Source organism: Elephas maximus, chromosome 19 (genome assembly GCF_024166365.1).
Source record: "Elephas maximus indicus isolate mEleMax1 chromosome 19, mEleMax1 primary haplotype, whole genome shotgun sequence".
Classification (NCBI taxonomy): domain Eukaryota; kingdom Metazoa; phylum Chordata; class Mammalia; order Proboscidea; family Elephantidae; genus Elephas; species Elephas maximus.
Window position 1 is genome coordinate 56,902,615 of NC_064837.1, and position 22,599 is coordinate 56,925,213.

General features: G+C 50.6%; 1 protein-coding gene across 1 annotated transcript in view; it reads right to left on the bottom strand.

Moving 5' to 3' along the window:
- The window catches only part of CACNG4 (calcium voltage-gated channel auxiliary subunit gamma 4), a 69,381-nt gene that overhangs the window by 14,943 nt on the left and 31,839 nt on the right, over positions 1-22,599 (bottom strand). The window contains exon 2 of the mRNA XM_049861284.1: positions 3,047-3,130. Within this exon, the coding sequence (XP_049717241.1) occupies positions 3,047-3,130 (84 nt within the window). The remainder of the gene's footprint in view (positions 1-3,046; positions 3,131-22,599) is intronic.

The following is a 22,599-nucleotide window of genomic DNA, read 5'->3' on the forward strand; positions in this document are numbered from 1 at the left end:
AAGTGCCTGATACAGGGCCTGGCACCTAGCAGGCCCACAATACATTTTAAATGAGTAAATGGATGAATTCTCAGGAACCTTAACCTCTTGAAAACATCAGCCCCCCAGTGGCCCCTCTCCATATTTTTTGGGATCAGCGGTCCGGACATAGGCCAGAGGACTGAATATTGGGAAGCAGGGTGGCCTGAGAAACACAGGTGGGTGGTCGTGGTGACCATGACCTTCGCCTGACCTGCAAAGTTGCTCACTCCCCTCTGGTCCAATGTCACAGGTCCCTGCACCTGGAGGTAAAGGACCATGAAACATAAGCACAGCTCAGTTCCAGGGTCAAACATCCCTTTTTCCTGCAGCCCCTGAAGCTGAGTGGAAAAACAGCCCCCTGCTGGGGAGTTAGTTCTGCCCATCCCCCAACTCCAGCAGCAGCTGGAGATCACAGGCTTCAAAGCTGTCAGTCTTCTCTTCTTGGGCATCTCTGGGCTTGTTAATGAACCTGGCTGGTCTCCCCACAGCATACACTTAAAGAGAACATTTCCTTCCCAAATGAGCTTTAATTGCTGTTGTGCTGTTACCACATTTTATTCGGGAGAAGCACTTCTGTGGCCCTCCCAGCTCGCCCACCCTCCTGGGTGCTGCTGGTTTGAGGCTGAGCAGGAGCAGGAGCTTGGCTGGTGGGCTACACACACTCCAGGTGCTCCACCTTTCTCCACCCTGCTCTGTGTCCAGAGGCTGACCTTCAGGGACAATGCAGCGGGCCCCTTCCCTCTGGCATCTGGCTGGGTGCAGTGATGGGAGGCCGGGGCAGAGCCTGGCGGGTGGGAGGAGAGTGCAGACAAGGAAGTTATTCCCGCGCTGCCTTCCTACTGGGCTGCTGGACAAAGCGGCCGCATTCCTTCACCAACCGCCTTAGCTCTTGTTCCTTACTGCTCCCCTCTTTGGGGGTTCCCAGACCTGCCTCCTTCATCTGTTCACACCTAGGAGTGGCAAGGGCTCCCTGCTGTTGTTAGCCCTGAGGTGCTGCACCATCCTTTTTGGGTTTCCTTAATCTTCACCCCATTTGAGTGTGTCATCTGCTTCCTGCTGGGACCTCAGGATGCCATACTGGCTGACCTCTGGGTTGATGGGTCGGTCAGGAGGCCAACCCGGAAAGAGATGTCAGAGCTCTGGCGACCATGAGGGGACACGCCAGGTGAGTAAAGAGGAAAGTTGTTAGCTGCTGTTGAGTTGGCCCCCACTCATAGTGACCCCATGTACAGTGGAATGAAATGCTACCCGGTCCTGCATCATGATCAGTTGTGGATTGGACCATTGTGATCCACAGAGTTTTCAATGGCTGATTTTTGCAAGTAGATCGCCAGGCCTTCCTTCCTAGTTTGTCTTAGTCTAGAAGCTCTGCTGATATCCGTTCAGCATCATAGCAACATGCAAACCTCACTGACAGACAGAAGATGGCTGTTCATGAGGCATATTAGCTGGGAATTGAAGCCGGGTCTCCTGTATGGGAGTTGAGAATTCTACTGCTGAACCACCAATGCCAGAGGACTAGCCAGAGCCAATGCCCATAACCGCAGGCAAGTTCAAGTGGTAGATGGAGAGCGAAGAGTCTCCTGAGGGTCCAGGCACCTTTTTCATCACAGTTCCAGAGTTGGTCATGAGGCAAATCTACCTCTAGAGCCTCAAGAATTACCTGATGGCCTGGGGCTGGGAAGAGAAGGGCAGGTTTTAAGTTAGGGTTAATTTTTGATGGAGCTCTCCCATGGGCTGAGCACCAATGGCTGCCGCAGATAACTGCGCAGGCCAGAGGTCGTATTAACTTGAAGGGAGACACTCATGCCATAGTCTATGCAAGCGGCATCCCTCTAGTTGTGCAGTGTGCAACCTGCACAACCATCTGTGGTGGCCCTTTGGCAATCTCCTTTACTTGGTTCCCTGTGGGCCCCCAGTAAGCAGAAACAGAAGACAGGCAGGAGAGGGAGGAGAAGGTGATGGGGTAGTGAGGAGAGGCAGCATTCTGGCCAAATTATTTCAGGTTCTAGGCCTGGCATGCTGTTCTCTTTCACTCGATGACTCAGAATCAAAAGGCTTTCTCTTAGAAAAACCAATCCATGAGCAGATGCAGAGTGAACTGAGCTCCTTTTGAGGGCACTAGTATCGATTCTCCATAAATGAAGCCGGGGCCTGTGCCCCCAGGGGTGCTGCTGTGAGCAGCTCTGCAGGTGTCTTGGCTAATGCGGAAGGGAAAATGACTCCGCAACGCTGCTGCCTTTTCCATTTCCAGGCTCCTGCCTTGGCTGCGGCTCCAGCCTCCTGCCAGGGAGGAGATGTGGATTCAGGGTGTGGGGCTAGCCTTGTCCTGCGGGGCTCAGCAAATACTGGGCGTCAGCCTAGGGGGTGCAGTCCAGGCACAGGACCCCAGTAGGGCCAAGGGCTCAGGGGTAGCCCATGGGCAGAGGAAGTGGCTCCTCCAGCTGGTGCTGAAGACATGTGCGGCCCACCCACTAGAAGCTGCCCCTGCTGCCTTCCCCACCTTCCCCCAAAGGCCACCAGGCAGCCTTCTGGGATAGTGGGCTCCCTCTAAGGCTATTTTGGCCTTAGTGTGAATTTTCAAGAATAGAATGCTGAGGGAATGCTAGAGCGGGCAGATCTAGTCCCAGCAGGACAAGGTACTTGGGGTGCCATATCTCCCGAGGGATGCCCGGCCTGGGCGGGGCCTGTATCTTTAACCTCCCTCGTCCCACCTCCAGCCAATTGGCTCCTCTGAAGCTAGCCACACCCACACCAGCATCCTCTCTGCCCAGGCCTCAGTCTACCCAGCAGTGGGGCACAGGCCTATGAGTCCAGCGCCTCCGCCAGGTCACCCACTAGTTACAGTAAAACTGAACAAAACTCTATTCTCTGATCTAACTATTTCGGAATCCGAGAGGCAGTGACACCAGCATCCAGAGCAAACTACTGCCTCCACACCTACAGGGCCCATCTTTCCTCCAGCTGCCAGACCCTCCACAGGCTCCCCTCTGCACAAAGGCAGCAAAGTGTTCTTGATACTCACGAAGGAGGTACTCGGAGCTGTCATGGTCGTAATCATTGTCCTCGGGGAAGTGATTGATCCGGAAGCAGTGCCCTTTATAGATCCCTGGGGGGAATAACAGGAAGAGAACATTGTAAATGTTCTATGGGTTCACTCATCCATTCATCCCAGACAGGCTTACTGTGGGAGCCAGCTTCCAGGCAGGCCCTGGGGGTGGAGAGAGAGGACAGGCCGCCCAGAAGTCCCAGTCTGGTGGGCACAGGTATATACACAGAGCACAGCTACACGTGTGAGAAGTGCCCCAGGTGCGGACGCCTTGGGGGCCTAGAGAGGGAAGCCCCCCTCAGCCTGCAGGAGTCAGGAAGGGGCCCAAAGGCGACTGTTAGGGGTTGATTTGGGTCCACAAAAACATGTGTTCAAGTCCTAAACCTTGGTACCCGTGAATGTGACCTTGTTTGGAAATAGTGTCTTTGCAGATGTAAATAGTTAACATGCAGTCATACGGGAGTAGTGTGGCCCTAATCCAACATGACTCGTGTCCTTATAAGAAGAGAAGACACAGAGACAGACACCTAGAGAGGAAACGGTGTGTGAAGACAGTGGTAGAGACTGAAGTAGTGCTGCCACAAGCCAAGATACGCCTAGGACCACCAGACACTAGAAGGGGCAAGGAGGGATCCTCCCCAGCTCTGCCCTCCTTGAACCTTCACAGAGAGCATCGCCCTACCAATGCCTTGATTTCAGACTTCCAGCTTCTAGAACTGTGAGAGAATACATTTCTAATTTCTGTTGTTCTGAGTTGCCCAGTCATGGTATTTGTTAGGGCCACGGTAGGAAACAAATACAGTGACCACATCATACATGGTCCAAATCTGGACGTCTGTGAGAGTGAAAGGACCTCTTGCTGAGACAAGAGGCGTCAAGCAGAACTGTCCTGGGAAAACAGGACGTATGATCCCCATACCCAAGGGGACCCTAGAGCCAAGTCTTGAGAAATGACAAGGAATTTGCTCACTAGGAATAGGGTGAGGTGGGGGCTTCCAGGCAGAGAAGCAAGATGAGCAAAGGCAGAGGTGGTGGAGCCTGGCATGTTTGGGGATCATGGAAGTTCAGTGTCACTAGAGTTTAGTAGGATCTGTGTAAGAGTGAGGGCCTGGGGTTGAAGAGGTGGCAGAAGGCCATATCAGGAGGGACTGTAGGTCATAGGTACGTCATGACGAATCTGCCCCTGTGGTGCCTGTCTTTTGTCTCTTTCCCTCTTTCTCAAACACACCGTTATGTGAATCCCTCCTAAGGAACACCCCAAATCTGCACATAGTTGGCAACATGATCCCAATCCCCTCATTCGGTGTGATCAAAGGAAGAGGACACAGAGCAAGAGACACTTTCAGAAAGGCTGAGTCCATATCCTGACTGGTTTCCGCTCTCCACCCTGTGAAGTGGCCTTCACAGGGTGGGAGACACGACCCATCCTTCCTTCCAGAACCTTTCATCTAGCTCTCCCAGCCCCTGCTCCCCTGGAGTCTGGGAATGCCCACCATAAAACTGGACACAGGTGGAGAGGGGGGTGCACAGGGTGTCGTGCCTTGCCCGTGCCCGCCACCCCTTCACTCCCTGGTCAGCCTACCCACTCCTGCAGATGGACAGCAAGGAGCTCACCTTGACATCCACATGGACAGGCTGGGGTTGTTTCCAGCTGGGGCCAATCTTTTTCTGCAGCTGCTGCCAAGCATCCTGCTGGCCTCCAGCAGCCCTTCTGGCCGTGCCTGACCTCACTGTCGGGAGACAATCTTGGAAGCATCCCCCTCTCGGTATTTCCAATTGGGAAAGGCCTCTAATGAGCTCGGAGCATGCTGCTCTGCCACCCCAGTTACCAATTAGCTGCTTTACCAGCTGGCTTCCCCAAACCTCCCCCTCGGTCCAGCTTCTTTAACTGCTGCCTCCAAAAAGCGGGGGTGCTCAGTAAGGATCCCTCCTTCCTGAAAGCCCAAAGGTCTGGGAGGCCGGTGGTGGACGGGGTGGGCTTGGTCAGGGATGGTGGGGAGGCAGAGTGGGGATCTCAGAGGTGATGTCTTGATGTGGATGATACTACAACCTTGTTGTCTGCGGGGCATGGAACATGAACCAGTTTGCTAACCCCCTTAGTCTCCTCATCTGTAGAATGGGGATAACCATAGCCTTTATCTCATCGGGTTTTAGTAGGATTACATGAGATCATACTTGAAATGCACTTGGGATAATTCTTGGCCCACAGTGATGACGCAGGGAAGTTCACTGCTCTTGGACCCTGAAATAGCCTGCTTTCTACACCGTGTGTCCTTGATCTTTTGTGAGCACATGTTTGTGAGCAAGACGAAAGGGTACGACGGAAGGCAGGTCTCAGGAGGGCTGGGGGTGTGGGGCCCCAGAGGCCAGGGACCTGGAGGTGAGTCCTCCCTGAGCTACTTCCCCAGTGGACATGGGGACATGCTCCCAGAGAGAAGAGGCCTCCCGGGGGGCCACATAACCCTGGTACCAGAGTGGGCCAGCTGCATCCTTCCCTCACTCCTGGTTCCCACGGCGCAAATTCAGAATGTTCATGGAGATGAAAAATGGGCATCTTTCTAGACGCGGGGATGGTTAGCTGGAGCTCTCTGCCATTCCTTCTGCACCTCTACCCCACACGGGGTTTTTTGTGACTATTTTATAGGTCCAAACGACATCACCAAGTCATACGTGCTTGTTGGAACAAGTCAAACAATAAGAGGCTGAAAAATAAATAAATAATCTCTTCCTTCAGACTCGTCCCCTGGAGGAACTAAGGTGAACAGTCTGGTGTCTTCCTCATCTTTCTTTGCACTCACACCTATGCACATACACATCTGTGGGGGTTCCCCCCTGAGTTTTTGTTTGTTTAATTAAACTGTTTATTTGAGGTAAACTGTAGATTCACATGCAGTTGTGAGAAATAATATTGAGACACTTGGGTACCTGTTATCCAGTTTCCCTAATAGTGACATTTTCCAAAACAGTAGTGCAACATTACATAGTACAAAACCACATAGTACAACATCACATAGTACAACATCACATGGTACAACATCACATAGTACACCACCACATAGTTCATCACATAGTGCACCACCACATAGTACATAACATAGCAGAACACAACACAGTACAACACCATGTGGTACAACACCATATGGTACAACACCACATAGTACACCACATAGTACACCAGCACATATTACAACATCACATAGTTCATCACATAGTGCACCACCACATAGTACGTAACATAGCAGAACACAACACAGTACAACACCATATGGTACAACACCACATAGTACACCACACAGTACACCACCACACAGTACACCACCACACAGTACACCACCACACAGTACAACACCACACAGTACAACACCAAATAGTTCATCACATAGTACACCACCATACAGTACACCACCACATAGTACAACACCACACAGTACACCACCACATAGTACAATACCACATATTACAACACCACACAGTACAACACCAAATAGTTCATCACATAGTACAACACCACACAGTACAACACCACACAGTATACCACCACATAGTACAACATCACATACTACAACACCACAACCAGGATACCGAGGTTGGTACAGTCAGAACAGATCAGGAAGACCTGTTGCCGTCGAGTCGATTCGGACTCATAGACACAGAACATTTCCATCACCACAAAGATCCCCCATGTTGCTCTTTTACAGCCACACCTACCACCTCCCCCCGACCAACGGCAACCATAACAAGAGGGAGATTAGCACCTCTGATAGGTTGGACTGTGTTCCCCCAAAAAGATATGTTGAAGTCCTAACCCCTGGTACCTGTGAATATGACCTTGTTTGGTATAAGGGTCTTTGAAGATGTTGTTAGTTAACATGAAATCATACTGGGATAGAGCAGGTCTTATCCATTGTGAGTGGCGCCCTTTATAGGAGAAGAGATACAGAGACAGAGACAGATACAGAGGGAAGATGTGAAGGTGGAGACAGAGCTGGACGATCCAACGGCACCACGGTTTGTTAGCCACCACCAAAAGGTAGGAGAGAGGCATGGAACAGGTTCTTCCTCAGAGCCCTCAGAAGGAATCACCATGGGCCACACCCTGATTTCAGACTTCCACCCTCCAGAACTGTGAGAGAATAAATTTCTCTTCTAAGCTCCCCAGTCTGTGGCACTTTGTCTCGGCAGCCTTAGGAAACTAACACAGCACCTGCTTGAGGTTCTGGAAAATCAGAAATGGAAACAGCTGACTGAAGACAGAGAGATGGGGCTAAAGGCCTTCAGACATTTGAAAGGTGAGTCCCAGGGTATCTTGTTCTGCTTCCTGATGTCTGGGCCTGGCTGCCATCCTGCCTGAGTCTCTCCTGGATCCTTGAACAGGGACTGACTCTTCCACCTCTCCATCCCCCACCAGCCTTGTCACCCAGGGTGGCTCAGTCAATGCTTGTGGTTTTGACTCAATGTGTCAGATGGCTGATGGGTCAGGATGACCTTCTGTGGCCCTTAAGTAGCCCTGGTGAAATATAACCTTGACCCTGGCACTGTTCTTTAAACTCCCAGTTAGTCCAGAGGCCGGGTCTGCTCGGATCTGTTTTGACGTCCAGATTGGCTTTCTGGGAGATGGAAGCAGTGTAGAGTGTGGAAATCCATGTCTCTCAGCTTGTCTGGCTGGGGGAAAGTCCAGCCTCTCAACCAGAGACTCCCATTCCATTTCTTGGGGGCTGTGTGCACACACTGTGGGTCCTGTCATGTAGAATTATGCTCAAGGATACAGTGAATGCATGCATTCAGCAGTAGCTCTCCTGCTAATTGGCTTCCTCCCTTTCCTTCCCTCCCTCTCCTTTCACCAACACTGAGCTTCTCTGCGTGGATGGAAGGATTGTGTTGTTGCTGTATGAGAAGAAATACAACGTCTTCTGCTGGCAACATCACCTGCTCTGCTGAACAAGTCTAGGTGATAACAGTTACCTTCAACGGACCTTCCATCCACTGTTGAGTCCAGCCTTGTAGGAAGGGGACGTGCCCCCTTGTAGGAAGGGGATGCGCCCAATCATAGATGTGGGAGAATCTTTGCTCCACAGTTAGCCATGGGAGCCCTCATTGCCACGTGGCTAAGAAACCACATTTCAGGGCATCTGCAAGAGCATCTGCTCGTGGAAGGTGCTGAATCAAAACTCATGCAACCTCACAGGCTCAGGCTTCCAAAGCAACTGTGTGAAGCATCTAGTCCCAAGCTCCACCTGGGGTGTGAATTTGCTCCCCAGTACCTCCTATTTGGGGGCTGTCAGCGATGGGGAACTCATCACATCCCAAGACATTCCATTTACAAACAGCTTGAACTTTAGAGGAGTCCCTAGATGGTGCAAATGGTTAACACATTCAGCTGTTAACCAGAAGTTCGAAGGTTTGAGTTTACCCAGAGGCGCCGTAGAAGAAAGACCTGGTGATCTACTCGAAAATCAGCCACTGAAAACCCTGTGGAGCGCAGTTCCACTCTGGCACACATCGGGTCACCGTGAGTCAGAACTGGCTCGACGGCAACTGCTTTGAACTTTAGAAAATTCCTGAAAGCTCACCTGCCTCCACAAAATGCCATGCACTGGTGCTATTTTAATCCCTGGGAGTAAAAGAGCCCCTCTGTCATGTGTCAGGAGCCCTGGTGGCACAGTGTTTTAACAGCTTGGCTGCTAACCAAAAGATTGTCAGTTCGAATTCACCACTCCTTGGAAGCGCTGTGGGGCAATTCTACTCTCTCCTATAAGGTCGCAATGAGTTGGAATTGACTTGATGGCAACGGGTTTGGTTTTGGTTTTTTCATGTGTCAACTCTTCAACTCACTGAAGAGCAGAGTTGTGTGTGTAACTGGCTGGAGTCACAAGTTACTTGTTCAGTCTTTCAGGATTTGCAGGTGAGGCCCAAAGCTGAGGACAAGAGGTGGCCCATAAGCTGCGAACAGTTGGGACCAGACCCCTCCTCCTGCCAGGTCTTATCTACAGGCTTGAGGCCTGACCCACCAACCATCAGACTCACCCTTGCCCACTAGTTTAAGGAAGGGGAGACTTGTGGGGGAGAAGGTATGAGTTGTCACTGGTCTGGTGGGGAGTGCAAAGAGATTTGTTCCTGGCCCCAAAGTCAAGAATTTGAGATATTTCCCTACTATAGGTTAAACATCCTCAGCTTTTCCAGCTGTTTATTTTATTGATGGTTCCAATAGCCTTCTCCACCCATATGCCCTCCTTCCCATTGGCTGTCAACTCTTGGGGCCCTGGGCCACAACACCCGTCACTGAACCCAACTTTCCAGGCGGGCTCTGACCCAGAGCAGGCCGTTCTCCTCCTTTTCTCTGGACCCCATACTTCTGTGAATGGGGCCTGGGGTTACTGTCGACTCAGTCTCCTAGGACTTTTGTGCACAACTTGTCTCACATCCCCCAACCTGTTTTGTTGAGTGGCATGTTTAGTCATAAGGATTTCACCTTTACCCCCGTCAAATTTAATTTCATTGGTGTTGGTTTAAGGCATTTGGAAGGGGGAAAATAAATGGCTGATGCGAGAAGTAAGAGAGAAAGCCATTTCACACCCACTTCACACACGTTCTCTCTCAGTGAGTGCACCATTAACCGTATTCCCTGTTAAGTGGTAGAGCTGTTAATTTTGAGATCCCTGACCCGCCCCAATGTAGGAATCCTGAGGTACTTCTGGGGTCTCTGGCCTGTGCTCCCAGTCACCACGGCTCTCAACCTCCTGAGGGTCAGGAAACCACTGGCGTGAAGACTTCATTAGTCACGTGGCCTCATGCAAGTTATTTCTTCATCTGTAAAATCCAGAGGGAGCCTTTCCTGCTCTAAGATTCTAAGACTATGGGGGGGGGGGGAGAAGGGCAGGAAAGGTACAGGATTGCGTGTATATATGAACATATATATTCATCTACATAAATCATGATCCACTTTTGTAAGGATATTTTTGTATGTATGGAAAACTAGAAAAAAAAAAAAAAACCCAAATGTGTCCAGTGTTTATTTCGGGGTGATAGGGTTATGAGTGAATTTAATTTTTCTTCTTTACATTTTTCTGGATTTCCTACAATGTCTGAAAATGAACCAATGTGTTAAAGGAAAGAAAGGAAGGAAGGGAGACAGGGAGGAAGAAAGGGAGGGAGGGAAGGAGAAGGAAAGAGACCAGATTCTTTGACTCAAAGTGAGAACGTAGCAATGAGTCTGACATGGAGCCTGGGCGGTGGTGAGTGAGTGCGTGAACAGTGGTGGGCGGGTAAGCAGGCAGCATTTTAGTCTCTTGTAGGTGGCTCCCCCTGTCATCTTCCCTCTGGGCTGAGGATCATGCCCTGGGGTCATGCCTCCATGTACGGCTAAGGTGACTGAAGGGGTTCTGGGGACATGGGACTTTCAGTGCTAAAACTGGAAAAGCCCTGGGCAAACTGGGGCATCGGTCACCCTGTGAGCCATTTCAGGGGCACTGACATCTGACTGAGGCCTCCATAAGGGGCCACCTCAGAGGCCATCATAATGAAGGGACTCCTGGAGGAAAAAAGGTTATAGGGCAATTGAATAAGGATAATGACCATTCATGTAATCCTTCATTGCTTGCAAAGCATTTTCATAAGCATTACCTCATTTGATTTTCACAAATAACAGTGGCAGCAGTGGACAGCTATTGAGAGTGTACAGGATGCCCTCTCGTCCCACCTCATACCTCTTGGCCCACCTTTCACTCCAGCCATTGCAGCAGCAGCCAGCTCTGCTCAGGTGCCCACACCTTGACTCAATTGCACCAATTATTTCTTGCTTTTTGCCCACGGCACTGGGTAGGTCGCCTGGAAACCAAACTGTACTCGAGTGTGTGCAACTGGCAATTGGAGGGATTAACATCCCCCAGGTTAACCTTGGGGCAGTGGAGGATGGGAGCCAGTGGACAAATGTTCTCATCCTCTGTCCCTTGAGTGGACAGCTCTGAAGTCTATTCGGCACTGCTGCTGGGGGTGGGGGTCCCAGCAGGCCTGAGTTCAGCGGCCCACAGTGATGAGCAACTCAAGGATGCTCTTTGCATTGGCTTTCCCTCTGTTTCACTCTCTCCATCTCCCCTGTGCCTGTATCACCACCCAAAGGCGCCATCTGCATGTGAGCCCTGGGGTCAGGCTAGGAGGAGAGCAACTGTGCTGAGCACGGCCTCCCTAATATCCCATTTCACCTTCAAACATGGAGGAAAGAGGCATAGAGATGGTGGAAGATCTGCTCAAGCCTCTCTGCAAAGGGCCAACTGTGAACTAACGTACTAAGGTACGCTCTACCTTATGCTATAAAAGGATGTCCCTTTTGTCTCATTTTACAGAGGAGGAGACCGAGGCTCATGGGTGGCCCCTGGAATCCAGCTTCCTGAAGCCTAGCCAGTATCTTCCCACGTCACCCTGATGCTGCCTTTCCAAGAATCCTCTGCAAACCCAGGAAGGGGCTTCACAGGCAGCGTGGGTGGGCTGGCTGGTACTCCTCTCCAAGACAGAGGGGAAACGAGGCCAGATGGCACCCAACATTAAAAAACGGTTTCCTTGCTGTGAATTAGGAGGCAACAGGAATCTTCAGGTTTTGGAAAAGAAGGCAGCTCCAGCTCCCTTCTGCCTCCTCCTCCTCCTCCTCCTCATTTCCTTCCCCTCCCCTTTTCCTTCCTCCTCCTTCTTCTTCTGATCAGGGCTGACTCTTAAGTACCAAAAACAAATAGTCTTAACAACCAAAAGTGGCAGGAAAGTCAGGGAATCTGGCTAAGGACCTGATACTCAGCATCAGGGGGATTTGATAAAGCTGGGTTGAAAGCAGTTACTGGGGAAAAAAGCACAACTGTTTCTGGTTTACACCCTGCCAAGGTGGCCAGGGCATAATATATGAGGGGCCCAAACGGCACAGGGAGGACAAGGGTGTGGAGGTAAGACAGTGGGACAGCGCTGGGCTTCGGGGACCTCAGATGCCTTGGAGTGGCTGAAGAGCAAGGACAAGGGAAGCTGAGGCAGAAGAGGCTGAGGCGGAATGCGGGGTCTTGCATGAGCTGAGGAGATGGAGTTTTACTGTACAGTCTCCATGGGCGGTGGCTTGAGGCTGGATGGTCCTTGGAGGACAGCGCCCACTCCTAAAGGGAGCTTCGTGGGGTAGGTGCAACAGGGAGGCTTGAAAAGAAGGAAGGCAGCCTGGACAATGGGAAGAGCGCAGTTGGTTTGGGGAGACCCTGGTTCTTGTCCTTAAAAAAAATTAGTCGTGTTTATATATGAAGGGCCCAAGGCCAGGAAGAAGTGACCCAGCCAAGAACATTCCAGCACTGTTAGGATCATTTCAACAGGGTTAGGAGCAAATGCATCAGCAAGACTCCAGGCCAGTGCTCCAAGCTGCGCTGAAAAGCTCAAGGCTCCAAGCTTCTTTCTCCTTCGGGCTCTTTGCCATGTCTCCTGCTTTCCAAAATTCCACCTCAGAGCTCTCCCTTATAATCCCTCCATGTTCATGCCTCTCTCCAAAGAAGCCTCCTAATAACTGTGATTTCCCAATTGGCAAACTCTGGGTCTCCTCCTGTGGGCTGGCCTCTCACCAGCTGCAGCAAGGCAGGCTGTTGGGAAACCTCTCCGTGGCTTGGAGAGGCTGTGTGGCCTGGGCTAGTCTTCCCAGGGGAGCTCTGGCTTCCTGACCTGTTAGCAACTCTCTGCCAAGACCCTGTTAAGTCACTATGACCTTCAGTCCTTTGATTCTACCTACATTTATTGAGCACTTGCTATGTGCTAGTTACTGGGGATAAAGAGGTGTGGCACTCTCTGTCTACTAAAAACCAATTTCCTCTTCTTATGGGACACGTGGCTACACTGTATTTCCCAACTTTCTTTGCATTAGATGTGGTCACATGACTGAGTTGGCCAATGGAATGTGTGCAGACTTGATGTGCACCATTTCTGGGACAAGGCTTTAGAGAAGTGGGTGTGCCCCTCTCTATCCACTTCCTTACCCCACCAGCCATGGGGAATGGTGGAGCCACAAAATGGAAAGGGCCTGAGTCCCTGAATCACACTGTGGAGGAAAGTTATCTTCTAAGAGGACCGCGTGACTGAGCAAAAAGTCAACTTCCGTTATGTTCAAGGCATATATATTTCGAGTGTTTCTGTTACAGCAGCTGGTGTTACTCCAGTCATCTCTAATACAAGAGGAGAACAAGATGAACATAGACTCTGCCCTTCTGGAACTTTCTAGTTACACATTCAATCTTGACTGGAGAAAGGGCCCTTTGGGAGGAGTCCAGAGTTTCAGAAAGCACATGCTTGAGTAATCTGATCTAGGTTGGGGGGAAGAGATCAGGAAGGCTTCTCCTCATTCAGAAAATGGGAAAATACTTTTACAATGTTCCAGAGCTATAGTGAGAGCCAACGAGACCCATGTTGGCCAAAGCATTTTGAGAAGGCTAAATCCTGGTGATGTTGTGAGGGTGAACATCTGGTTTTGAAATTCTCATTTCTTGGAGATGCCCTCAGACCAAACTGTCTTCTGGTTGGAGTTTGGGGAGGAGCCCCTCCATATCTTCTCTGTGGCCAAGGGCTTGGGGTTCAGAGCCTGAGCAGGCTGTTTGGGCAAATGATGACTTCTATCACCAATGCCTGCTCAAAGTCTCATTCGTGCTTGTTTTTTCTTTCGATAGCTATGGCATAGAGTCATTGAGGTGACTTGTCCCTGTATGATCTGTTGGGGTTTTTATTTTGCTATAAACATGATTTGTCCATTCAACCCATTCTTTCTTTTAATTCAGTTGACATTCATTGATGTCAGGCCCAGTGGGAGCCAAAGACACTCAAGAAAACTGATAACCTTGTTGGGGAGGTGAGTGTATTCAGAACAAAAGAACCAGTGACACGCGCTATGAGGGAAGTAGCAGGTTCATGGGGTTTTCAAGAATACAAGATAACTGCTGGATGGGGGTGTCTGGAAAAGCCCTGGGGAGCTGCTGGAGTCTACACAGAGCTGAAGAGTGGGTAGAATCTGGACATACGGCAGCCCAGGGAGGGGGAAAGCCCAGAGGCATATTTGGGGGTGCTCCTAGAAGAGCATTAACATAGCATAACAACGATTGTGGGGATGGTGCAAGACCCAACAGTATTTTGTTCTGTTGTACATGGCGTTGCTATGAGTCGGAACTGACCCCACGGCACCTAACAACAACAACAAACTGGAAGACAAAATGTGTGGGGGGAGTTTGGGAGAATACCTAGGCTGAAAAACGTGCCTGGGGCTGCCAGAATGCAGGTGGCCTGGATTGCCCTATCTATAAATGGGATTGGATTTGACGCCATCAGCTCCGAAGTGATGCTGTGAGCTTTCCTGAAAGTGGAAGTCTTGTGTCTAATGCAGGGAGCTCCAGTTGCTCAGCAATGAAATTCTTTGATGCTATTCCCAGCCTTGCCAGTGTCATTTGACCTGCTAGGGTTTGAGGGCCCCACTCTGAAGGTCCCTTGAGTCTCTTCTTTCAGCCCCAGAGAGGCCCAGCTGCCTGGGAGATTCCAGGCTCCGGCTCTACCGGGATGAACAAGGTCTTCCTTCATTTCCCTCCCTCACATTGGAGCCCCTTGTGAGGAGGGCCACATTTCAACTTTGGCTCAGAGTCAGCAGCTTCCTGCAGCTGCCAGATGGGCCCTGGGCAGCATCAGTCCCCTCTGCTGCTAGGAACACAGGGTGGGGAGATGGTGGGAGCAGGGTGCTGATGGAATGGTATCCTAGCTCCCCAGTAGGAGCCTGTTCACCCTCACTTGTTGTCAGCCACAAGGAGAGTGCCATCTTGAGGATAGGTAGGCCTTCACTTGCATTGCTTTAGAGCCAAAAGAAAAGAATGATCTATAGAGACTTGGATCCAATGTCTCCTCCCTCAGCTCTTTGTAAAACCAGGTGGTGGGACAGGGTGCTCTATCCTATCTCTAACCTATCTCTAGCTGTCTACGTGAGCTACTAGGCTCAAAATGGTGCTTATCCAAATGGGGCAGCCTAGAGTGGAGCTGGTGGAGTCGAAAGAAGTCACCTTTGCCATCAGCAGCAGCAGCAGAAAGATGGCAGCTGTGTAGGTGGTGCTGGACTCGGGTACAAAGTCAGCTAGGGGACTGAGGTCTGTCTGCAGCTTGTTCTGCTTTAAACCCCTACCCCCCCACCCCGCCCATGCAGCAGGATTCATGGAAAGAACTCTACGTCTGCCCCCAACTCTGTATCTATAAATCTGGAACGTCAAGATCAAACTTAGTCTGGTAAAACAAGGTATTGCTCTAGGTCCTGGACTCTAAGGATCTGTGTTGTAGACAGCTAGGCAGTGATTCAGAGGGGCAGATGATGAGGAAAAAGGATTGGGCCATCTGCCTTGGGCCAAGCCTATCCTGAGGCTCTGATGTACCCCTGGGGTGTATTCATGGGGGGGTCCCTTTCTCTGGGAATGGGCTCCTCACACAGACCTTCCCTCAGCTGTCATATTTCGTGGCCCTGCCCCCAGCCATGCATCCAGGGCAGACACCTGGTCCAAGCTGGCCAATCAGAGGCTGTATGGGGAGCTTGGATTTTAGCTAAGAGACAGAGGAGACCAGAGGCTGAGGGATGTTGAGGAGCCCCTGAATGAAGTGTTCTTGAGTGGTCCATGATGCCAGCTGTGGAAGCTCCCGGTTCTTCCCTTCCTCAGCCTTGGGTATTAAACTCTTCAAGTCCTTGGGCCCCTTCCACATCCTTCCTTTGAAGTCCTCTTTTGGGATCAAGCCAGAAGAAGCTGGTTTCTGTGCTTGCAGCCAGGAGAAACTAACCCCGAACCGGCTGCACCTTCCCTGGGGGAAGGAGATGCCAACCCATTCTTGTTGCCTTTGAAGTCCAGACTATACTTCATTCCAAAGGGCAGGTCTGTATCACCTTTACAAGATGCTAAAATAAGCATGGGTTCCCAAAAGACCATGGAGCTCAGAGGAGAGGATGGAAATGTTGACTGCCAGTCCCCATGCTACCACTTGGAAGTTGTGTGGCCTTAGGTAAGTCTTTTAACCTCTTGAGGTCTTAGTTGAAAGGCAAAGAGTGTTCTGAGAAAATGTTTTGCTGGGCCAGTCAGTTAACCTCATAGGACCTCTGTTTTCTCATCTATAAAATGGGGATATTCCATAGACCTCACACATAAAGGAGGAAAAGAGACCATGTGTGGCCAGCATGGAGAAGGTCCTGATAAATGATAGTTTCATCTCCATCTGGATGAAAACACCTGCTATCTGCTGGTGGCCAATGGACCAAGCCCTCAGGAGTCTTTTCTTGCGTGTGTGAGCTGCCATTTCATGAAATAACTGCTGTGAGGACCCTGGAGATGGCTCTCGGACCCCAGAGTCCCCTCCTTCTCACAGCCCAGCTCCTGCCCATCCATGCTGCCCCGTGATGGGAACCTGCCCTCACTCTCTCGCCATTCCTCATCTCACTTGGCAAGTTCTTCAAGAACCCAGAGCACCAGCCTCACGCCTCCTCCAATGCTCTGCTCCAGAGCAGGGTGGGATGTTCCAGGCTTCCTGCCGAGATTTGTAATTGAACAGAGCCCGGGAGATGTCCCCATCCAATAGTTTCTTTTGTCTTCTAATAGAGGGAAATGGGGGTTCAGTTATTGTCTGCAAGAATTTTCTACTGGTACCTGTTTGCTAACTGCTGCTCAGACGAAACCTCAATACCAAGGTTTGGGTTTTTCTTTTTTTTTTTTTCTTTTCTTCTTTCTGTCTCTTAATGAGGAGCAAATATGGAACTCCAAGGGGCAAAATGGCTCTCTGCAGATCCTAAGCTTTTCCGTTGGTTTGCCTCTGCAGATTTCTGGGAAGTTATGCTCCAATAACCTGAGAGCTTTAATTGAAGAGCCTGGGTGAGGGAGGAAGAATCATAGTAGAGAATCATAAATCTCTAGAAGGGACCCATGGGACCATCTACTTCATCCTAGTCACTTTATACAAGAACCTGAGGCCTGGGGAGGTGAAGGGTCATTTCTATGAAGACAGGCTGGTTAGTGAGAGAGTCAGGCCTTGAACCCTGGTCTCTCGACTCCAGGTTCAATGCTCTTTCCCCCTCAAGCAGACATTTCTAATGTCTGAAGATGATATTGATTGTCACAATTTGAGGGAGGGGGATGTTACTGGTATCTAGTTGGTAGAGGCCAGGGATGGTGCTGAACCTCCTGCAATGCACTGAACAGCCCCCCACAACAAAGAATTACCCAGCCCAAATTGTCGAGAGCGCTGAAGTTGAAAAACCTTGCACTAGTTCACAAATAATGAATAAGTGGCTCGCATAAAGCTGAGTCTTCTCCTCCCAAGTCCATGGCAGACATTACTAATCGACCACAGTACTTTCCTCCCCCATCACAGTCTTAATTCTTCTCAACACAGCACTCTACTCAGGGGCTACTAGTCGAGATGACACCGATTGATTATCCCTTGGATGGAGACAGTAGAGGTCATAGGTTCTGAAGTCATTCCGCTTGAGTTTGAGTCCTGGCTCTGTCTTCACTTACTAGCTGTGTGATGTTGGGTCAGTGAATTAATTAACTTCTCTGTGCCTCATTTTTCCCATCTGTGAAATGGGGATCATAAATGGGATTACCTCAGATGGCTTTTTGGCAGGATTAAATGAGTTAATGTAGTCTTTAAAAGTCACCATGCCTGGCACATCATGAGTGCTCAAAAAACATTAGCTGTCACTATTACCATCAGTCCTGCTCTACTGAAGAGGCAGCTGATGCTCCTATGAGAGAGGGCAGCCCAGGTTTGTCTCCCTATCAGGACCAACACAGAAGCTTCCTTGTTCTCATATGCCCATGATATTGAGGCTTCAGAATGAACAAAACCTCCTTGACTCCTAGAAGGCCCAGTAATGCGACCTGCTTGGTTTGGTTACTAATAAACGAATGCAGCCTGGCTTCAGCTGAGCACTAACTCCCTGCAAAGCCCCAGGCTAAGCTGTTTCCATGTTCCATTTAATCCTCAAAACGATTTATGGAGTAGGAACGCCTATAAACCCACTTTACAGATGAGGAAGCAAAGGCTCAGAGACAGCAAGTAAGTTGCTTGTGGTTGCAGAGCCTTGAACAGCTAGACCAGGGTCTTGCCTGCTGCTGTTTGACTCCGGAACCAGAGCTCTTACCACTGTGGTGCAGTGCGTCCCTGGTCTACTGGAGAAGGGAGAGGAGAGACAGGAAAGATGGGAGGGAGAAGCAAGTGTTTTGGGGGACTTTCTCAGAACGATGGCACTACGCCTGCCTGGTCACCAGCATTTCCTGGCAGGCAGGGCTGAGGGGCAGGCTGCAGGAGATAAATGTCCGGTCCTTGAGTACCCCATGGGCTAACCACAGCTCTTCCTGGGCAGCCAGGAACTAGGTTCAAAGCCAGTTTTCAAGACCCTTCTCACCCTGGGTCCTTGGCACAGTCAGGAGTACCAGGTTACAATTCTCCATCACCTGCTCCAACCCTGGTGCTTCCAGGCTGCCTGGGGAGGAGCCACCAAGTCCTGGGCTGTGCTGGATGTAGAGCTCCTTTGGACTAATCAGCCTCACCTGATGCCTTTGTCCCTGTGTCCTCGACCCCCTGTGCCTGTGTCCTGTCACTGTCTGGCAGCTTCCCAGGTTAGGAGGGCTTCACTATTTTTGGAGCTTGCACCTTCCATTCTCTTTGGAGCCAGACAGGTCAAGTCAATTCCATCTTGCACATGAGGCCCCTCAGATACCAGAAGAGCAGCTGTGTATTTACAGTCATCCAGTGAATTCAGGTTGGCACCTGCATATGGAGAGCTGGTGTGTGCCAGGCACCATGCTAGGCACCGGCAAAGTTGGTGTACAATCCAGAGCCAACCCTGACTTTGGGGAGCTTCCAGTTGATGGTAGCAGGGGTCAGAAGGGCACTGAGGCAGGTGGGGGACCTGTAACGGGGTCAGGGAAACCACCCCAAGGAACCAACACTTAAGTTAGGACCTGAAGGGTGAGTAGGAATCAGCAAGGTGTGGTGACAGGGAACAGCACTGCTGAAGCCCAGAGTTAAGAGGCTGGGGCATGTTTGAGAATGTGAACGGATGCCTGTGGGGCTGAGGTTAGAGTGCGAGGGGGAGGAGATGAGCAGGTGGTGGGGACAGGGACCTGGGGAGGAATTGAGACAGTCCTCTTAAGAGCTGTAGGGAGCTATGAAAAAAAACTGTTGCCATCAAGTTGATTCCAACTCATAGCAACCCTATAGGACAGAACAGACCTGCTGCATACGGCTTCCAAGGAGTGCCCGGTGGATTCAAACTGCCGACCTTTTGGTTAGCAGCCGTATTTCTTTACCACTGCGTCACCAGGGTTTCCGTAGGGAGCCTTGGAAGGATTTTAAGCCAGCAATCTAGTGTGATCAGACTTGCTTTTTAGGAAGTCAGTCTGACTCTGGGGTGGGAGAATGGCTGGAGTCCGGGCTCTGGGATCAAGGGCTCACTTGAGGTGGCCCGTTAATTTAGGGTAGAGAGGGAGGGTTACCCTAGGCTAATTTGCCCCACCCATCTTCGGATTAACCACCCATCTCTGCCCTAGAAAGCAGTTGTGGACTAGGGCCACTAACACCCTCCCAAAGACGGTCTTCTGAGGCCACCTCAGTCACTTCCTCCTGGCCATGTGTAGACTCAGGGCCTGGGGGACTTGGCCGTGAGCTCTCACTTGCCCTCCTGTCCCCGTCTGCAGGATGCCCAAGAGGCCACACCTGCTCCCCATGCCCACGGCTACCTGACCTCTCTGTCCCCACCTTGGGTGGACCAGAGCAGGTGCTCTGCACCCTGGGCTGTTTTTCAGTGGCCCTACGCCCCTTAATTCCAGCACAGCTTACTCAGTTCTCAGCTTCCCCCAGGAGCTTTGGAGCTAAGGCCTGGGGCTTTTGCTTGCATTAAAAAGAAAAAAGTAAAGAAAATGAAAAAAAAGCCAGCTTCCCTCCACGGTAGGCACAGAGGTGGCCCACAAGTGGGGCATTGGTGGCTGGGATGCAGCCTGAACAGGCTGGCTGTGAGTGAGATGGCAGAGAAACCCCCCGGGGGAACAGAGTGGAACAACTGTCGTCGTGAGTTAAGCAGGCCTTTTATGGGAAGGATAAAAGTTAATGGAGAAGCCGCCCTCCAGCTCCCCACCATTAAGAGAAACGCTGGTGGAAGACACAAAGACAGAGAGATGAGGCCATAAGGCGGCGTAGGCTCTGCTCAGGAAGTACCTGGGTCAGGCTGGATGTTAGCTAGGGCGGGCGAAAGCGGGGAGGAGATCCATTCATTACCTGATTAGAAAGGCGTCAATGTTTGGATTTCGCTAATTTCATCTAAATTCTCTGGGTGGCTTCTTAATCTATTACCCATCATCAAGGGCTATCCCCTTAGTTGAAAGCCACTTGGGGAGGCAGAAGTTGGCCCTCTCTCTAATGCATCTAAATAAGGCCTACTCTTTGAAGGCTGCCCAGTCGAATTGCCTGAACCTGGAGCCTCATCTATCCTAACAGTTCACAGCTGCCTTGGTTTCTTGCCAGCTGGTCAAGGAACACAGGACTGAAAACTGAAGATGGGAGCCCTTCCGGGTCAAGCAGCTGCTCCCATGTGAACTACCACTGTTACTACTACTACTAATACCAGTAACAGCAGCTGATGCTTCTTGAGGACTTCACTCTTCTAAGCACTTTATGTTTTAACTCATTTAGTCTTTGTCTCTGCCTCCCTCAAAATGCCTGCTAAGGTGATCTAGTAACATGAGATTCCTACGACAGCATCATCCGTGACTTTCCTGCAGGACAAAGTTTGGGCATGCCCTCCCATCTGGCTCCTGGTGACCTCAGGGTTTTGTCACTGGCCCCAATCTGCAACAACACTGAGCTATGCAGGATTCCTCATACACGCCATGGTGTTTTGGGCTCTGTGTTCTGCTTTAGGCTGTTCCCTTTGCCTGGCATTCTCTCTCCATTTTCCCTTGTGAACTCCCACAAGTCATCAGGCCACCTCTCCCAGGAAGCCTTCCTTTATGTGGCTCCTTCTCCCCTTTGAGTACGCATAATGCCTTGTCCCCTTTTGGGTACCCATAATGCCCTGTTCCCTTTTGAGTACCCATAATGCCCTCTTGCACAGCTCTACTGTTGTAGCTTCCTGCATTACAGTTAAATTGTGTCTCCCCTTGAGTAAAGGGCCAGGTCTGAGGCTTCCTCATCTTTGAATCTCAAGCTCCTATTTCAGCATCTGGCACATAGGAGGTGCTCAATTCATGCCGGTTCAGTTGAACTCAGTTTTTTTGCTTCAAAGGGAGCTTGGGATGGGAACATGCAGGGCTGAGGGATATTGCTCTGTCCTGGCCCCTAGTTCCGTGTCCACATGGACAAGTGGAAAGGACACCCACTCTGCACTCGCACCCTCTTCCCCACAGAGCATCAAATACCTCAGAAATGCCTCAGCACGGCCAACAACGAAGCCAGAGGCACTGGCAGGACACGCATGCGATGTCTGTTCACGAGATGCCAGTGAAGTGAGCTGCTTGTCACCAACCCTAAGTAAACAAATCACTCCTGAGAGCAAGAGCCGATAGTAATTATGATAAATATGAATGTTTGAGAGACTAATCCATGGGATGCACTCTGAGAACCATCGTTCGCCATCCGGTGTGACTGATGTCGTAAAAGCCCCATCTTAACCCATTCTAAAACCGAAGTAAAGACCACCACTGCATTAATAAGCTGAACTGATAGCAACGACGAGAGACGCAGAGGTCTAAGGGATCTTACTGCCCACACAACACACTGTGCCATAAATTCCAGAAGACTTGATGTTTCAGTAGAAATGCTGACCCACAAGAAGATGCCAGCCAACAGAGATGTGGGTTTATGGGACCCTGGTCCTGGGGGTCTGACAGAGTCCAGGCCTTCAAGTTGGCCCCTCCAGTGCCTTCCTTTTTCCTAGCCGGACCTGAGAAGCCCAAGCTTCCTCAGGCACTGTGAGAAGGCATCACCGTATGATCGTAAAGCTTTCATTATTCATTAAGCCATATTTCCTCCCTGTTGAAATCCAGATCCAGACATATGAGCAGTACGTCCTTCAGGTCCCAGGCAGAACCCCTCCCTGTCAGCAGACAGAGGCCAGAGATGCCCCTTTTCAGCGGGTCAAGTAACAGCTGGAAAATGAGGCTTGTGGAGGGCCGTGGTTAGCAGCGAGAGCACCATGGCCCGAAGCCAGCACCATGTCCCCAAAGGCCTGAATCTTTTACATCTAATGACTCTGAGTTATGGGCTTTATACCTTAGATATCAGAGTAAACTTGATTTGAAGTTGGCCCGAGGGGAAATTTATTAAAGAAAAATAAAGATGTTCGATGGACTCTAATGTACTTTGCTAGGCAGTGCTCTGCCTCACATTGACAAAGCCACGGATTTCTAGACAATCCAGGGGGGAGTTCTTATAGCCCTCCTCCTATCAATGCCATGATTCCCGCATGCCTTACCCCCATTGTCTGTCTGGAAATACCACTCACACACTACTCCCCGCCCCAACCA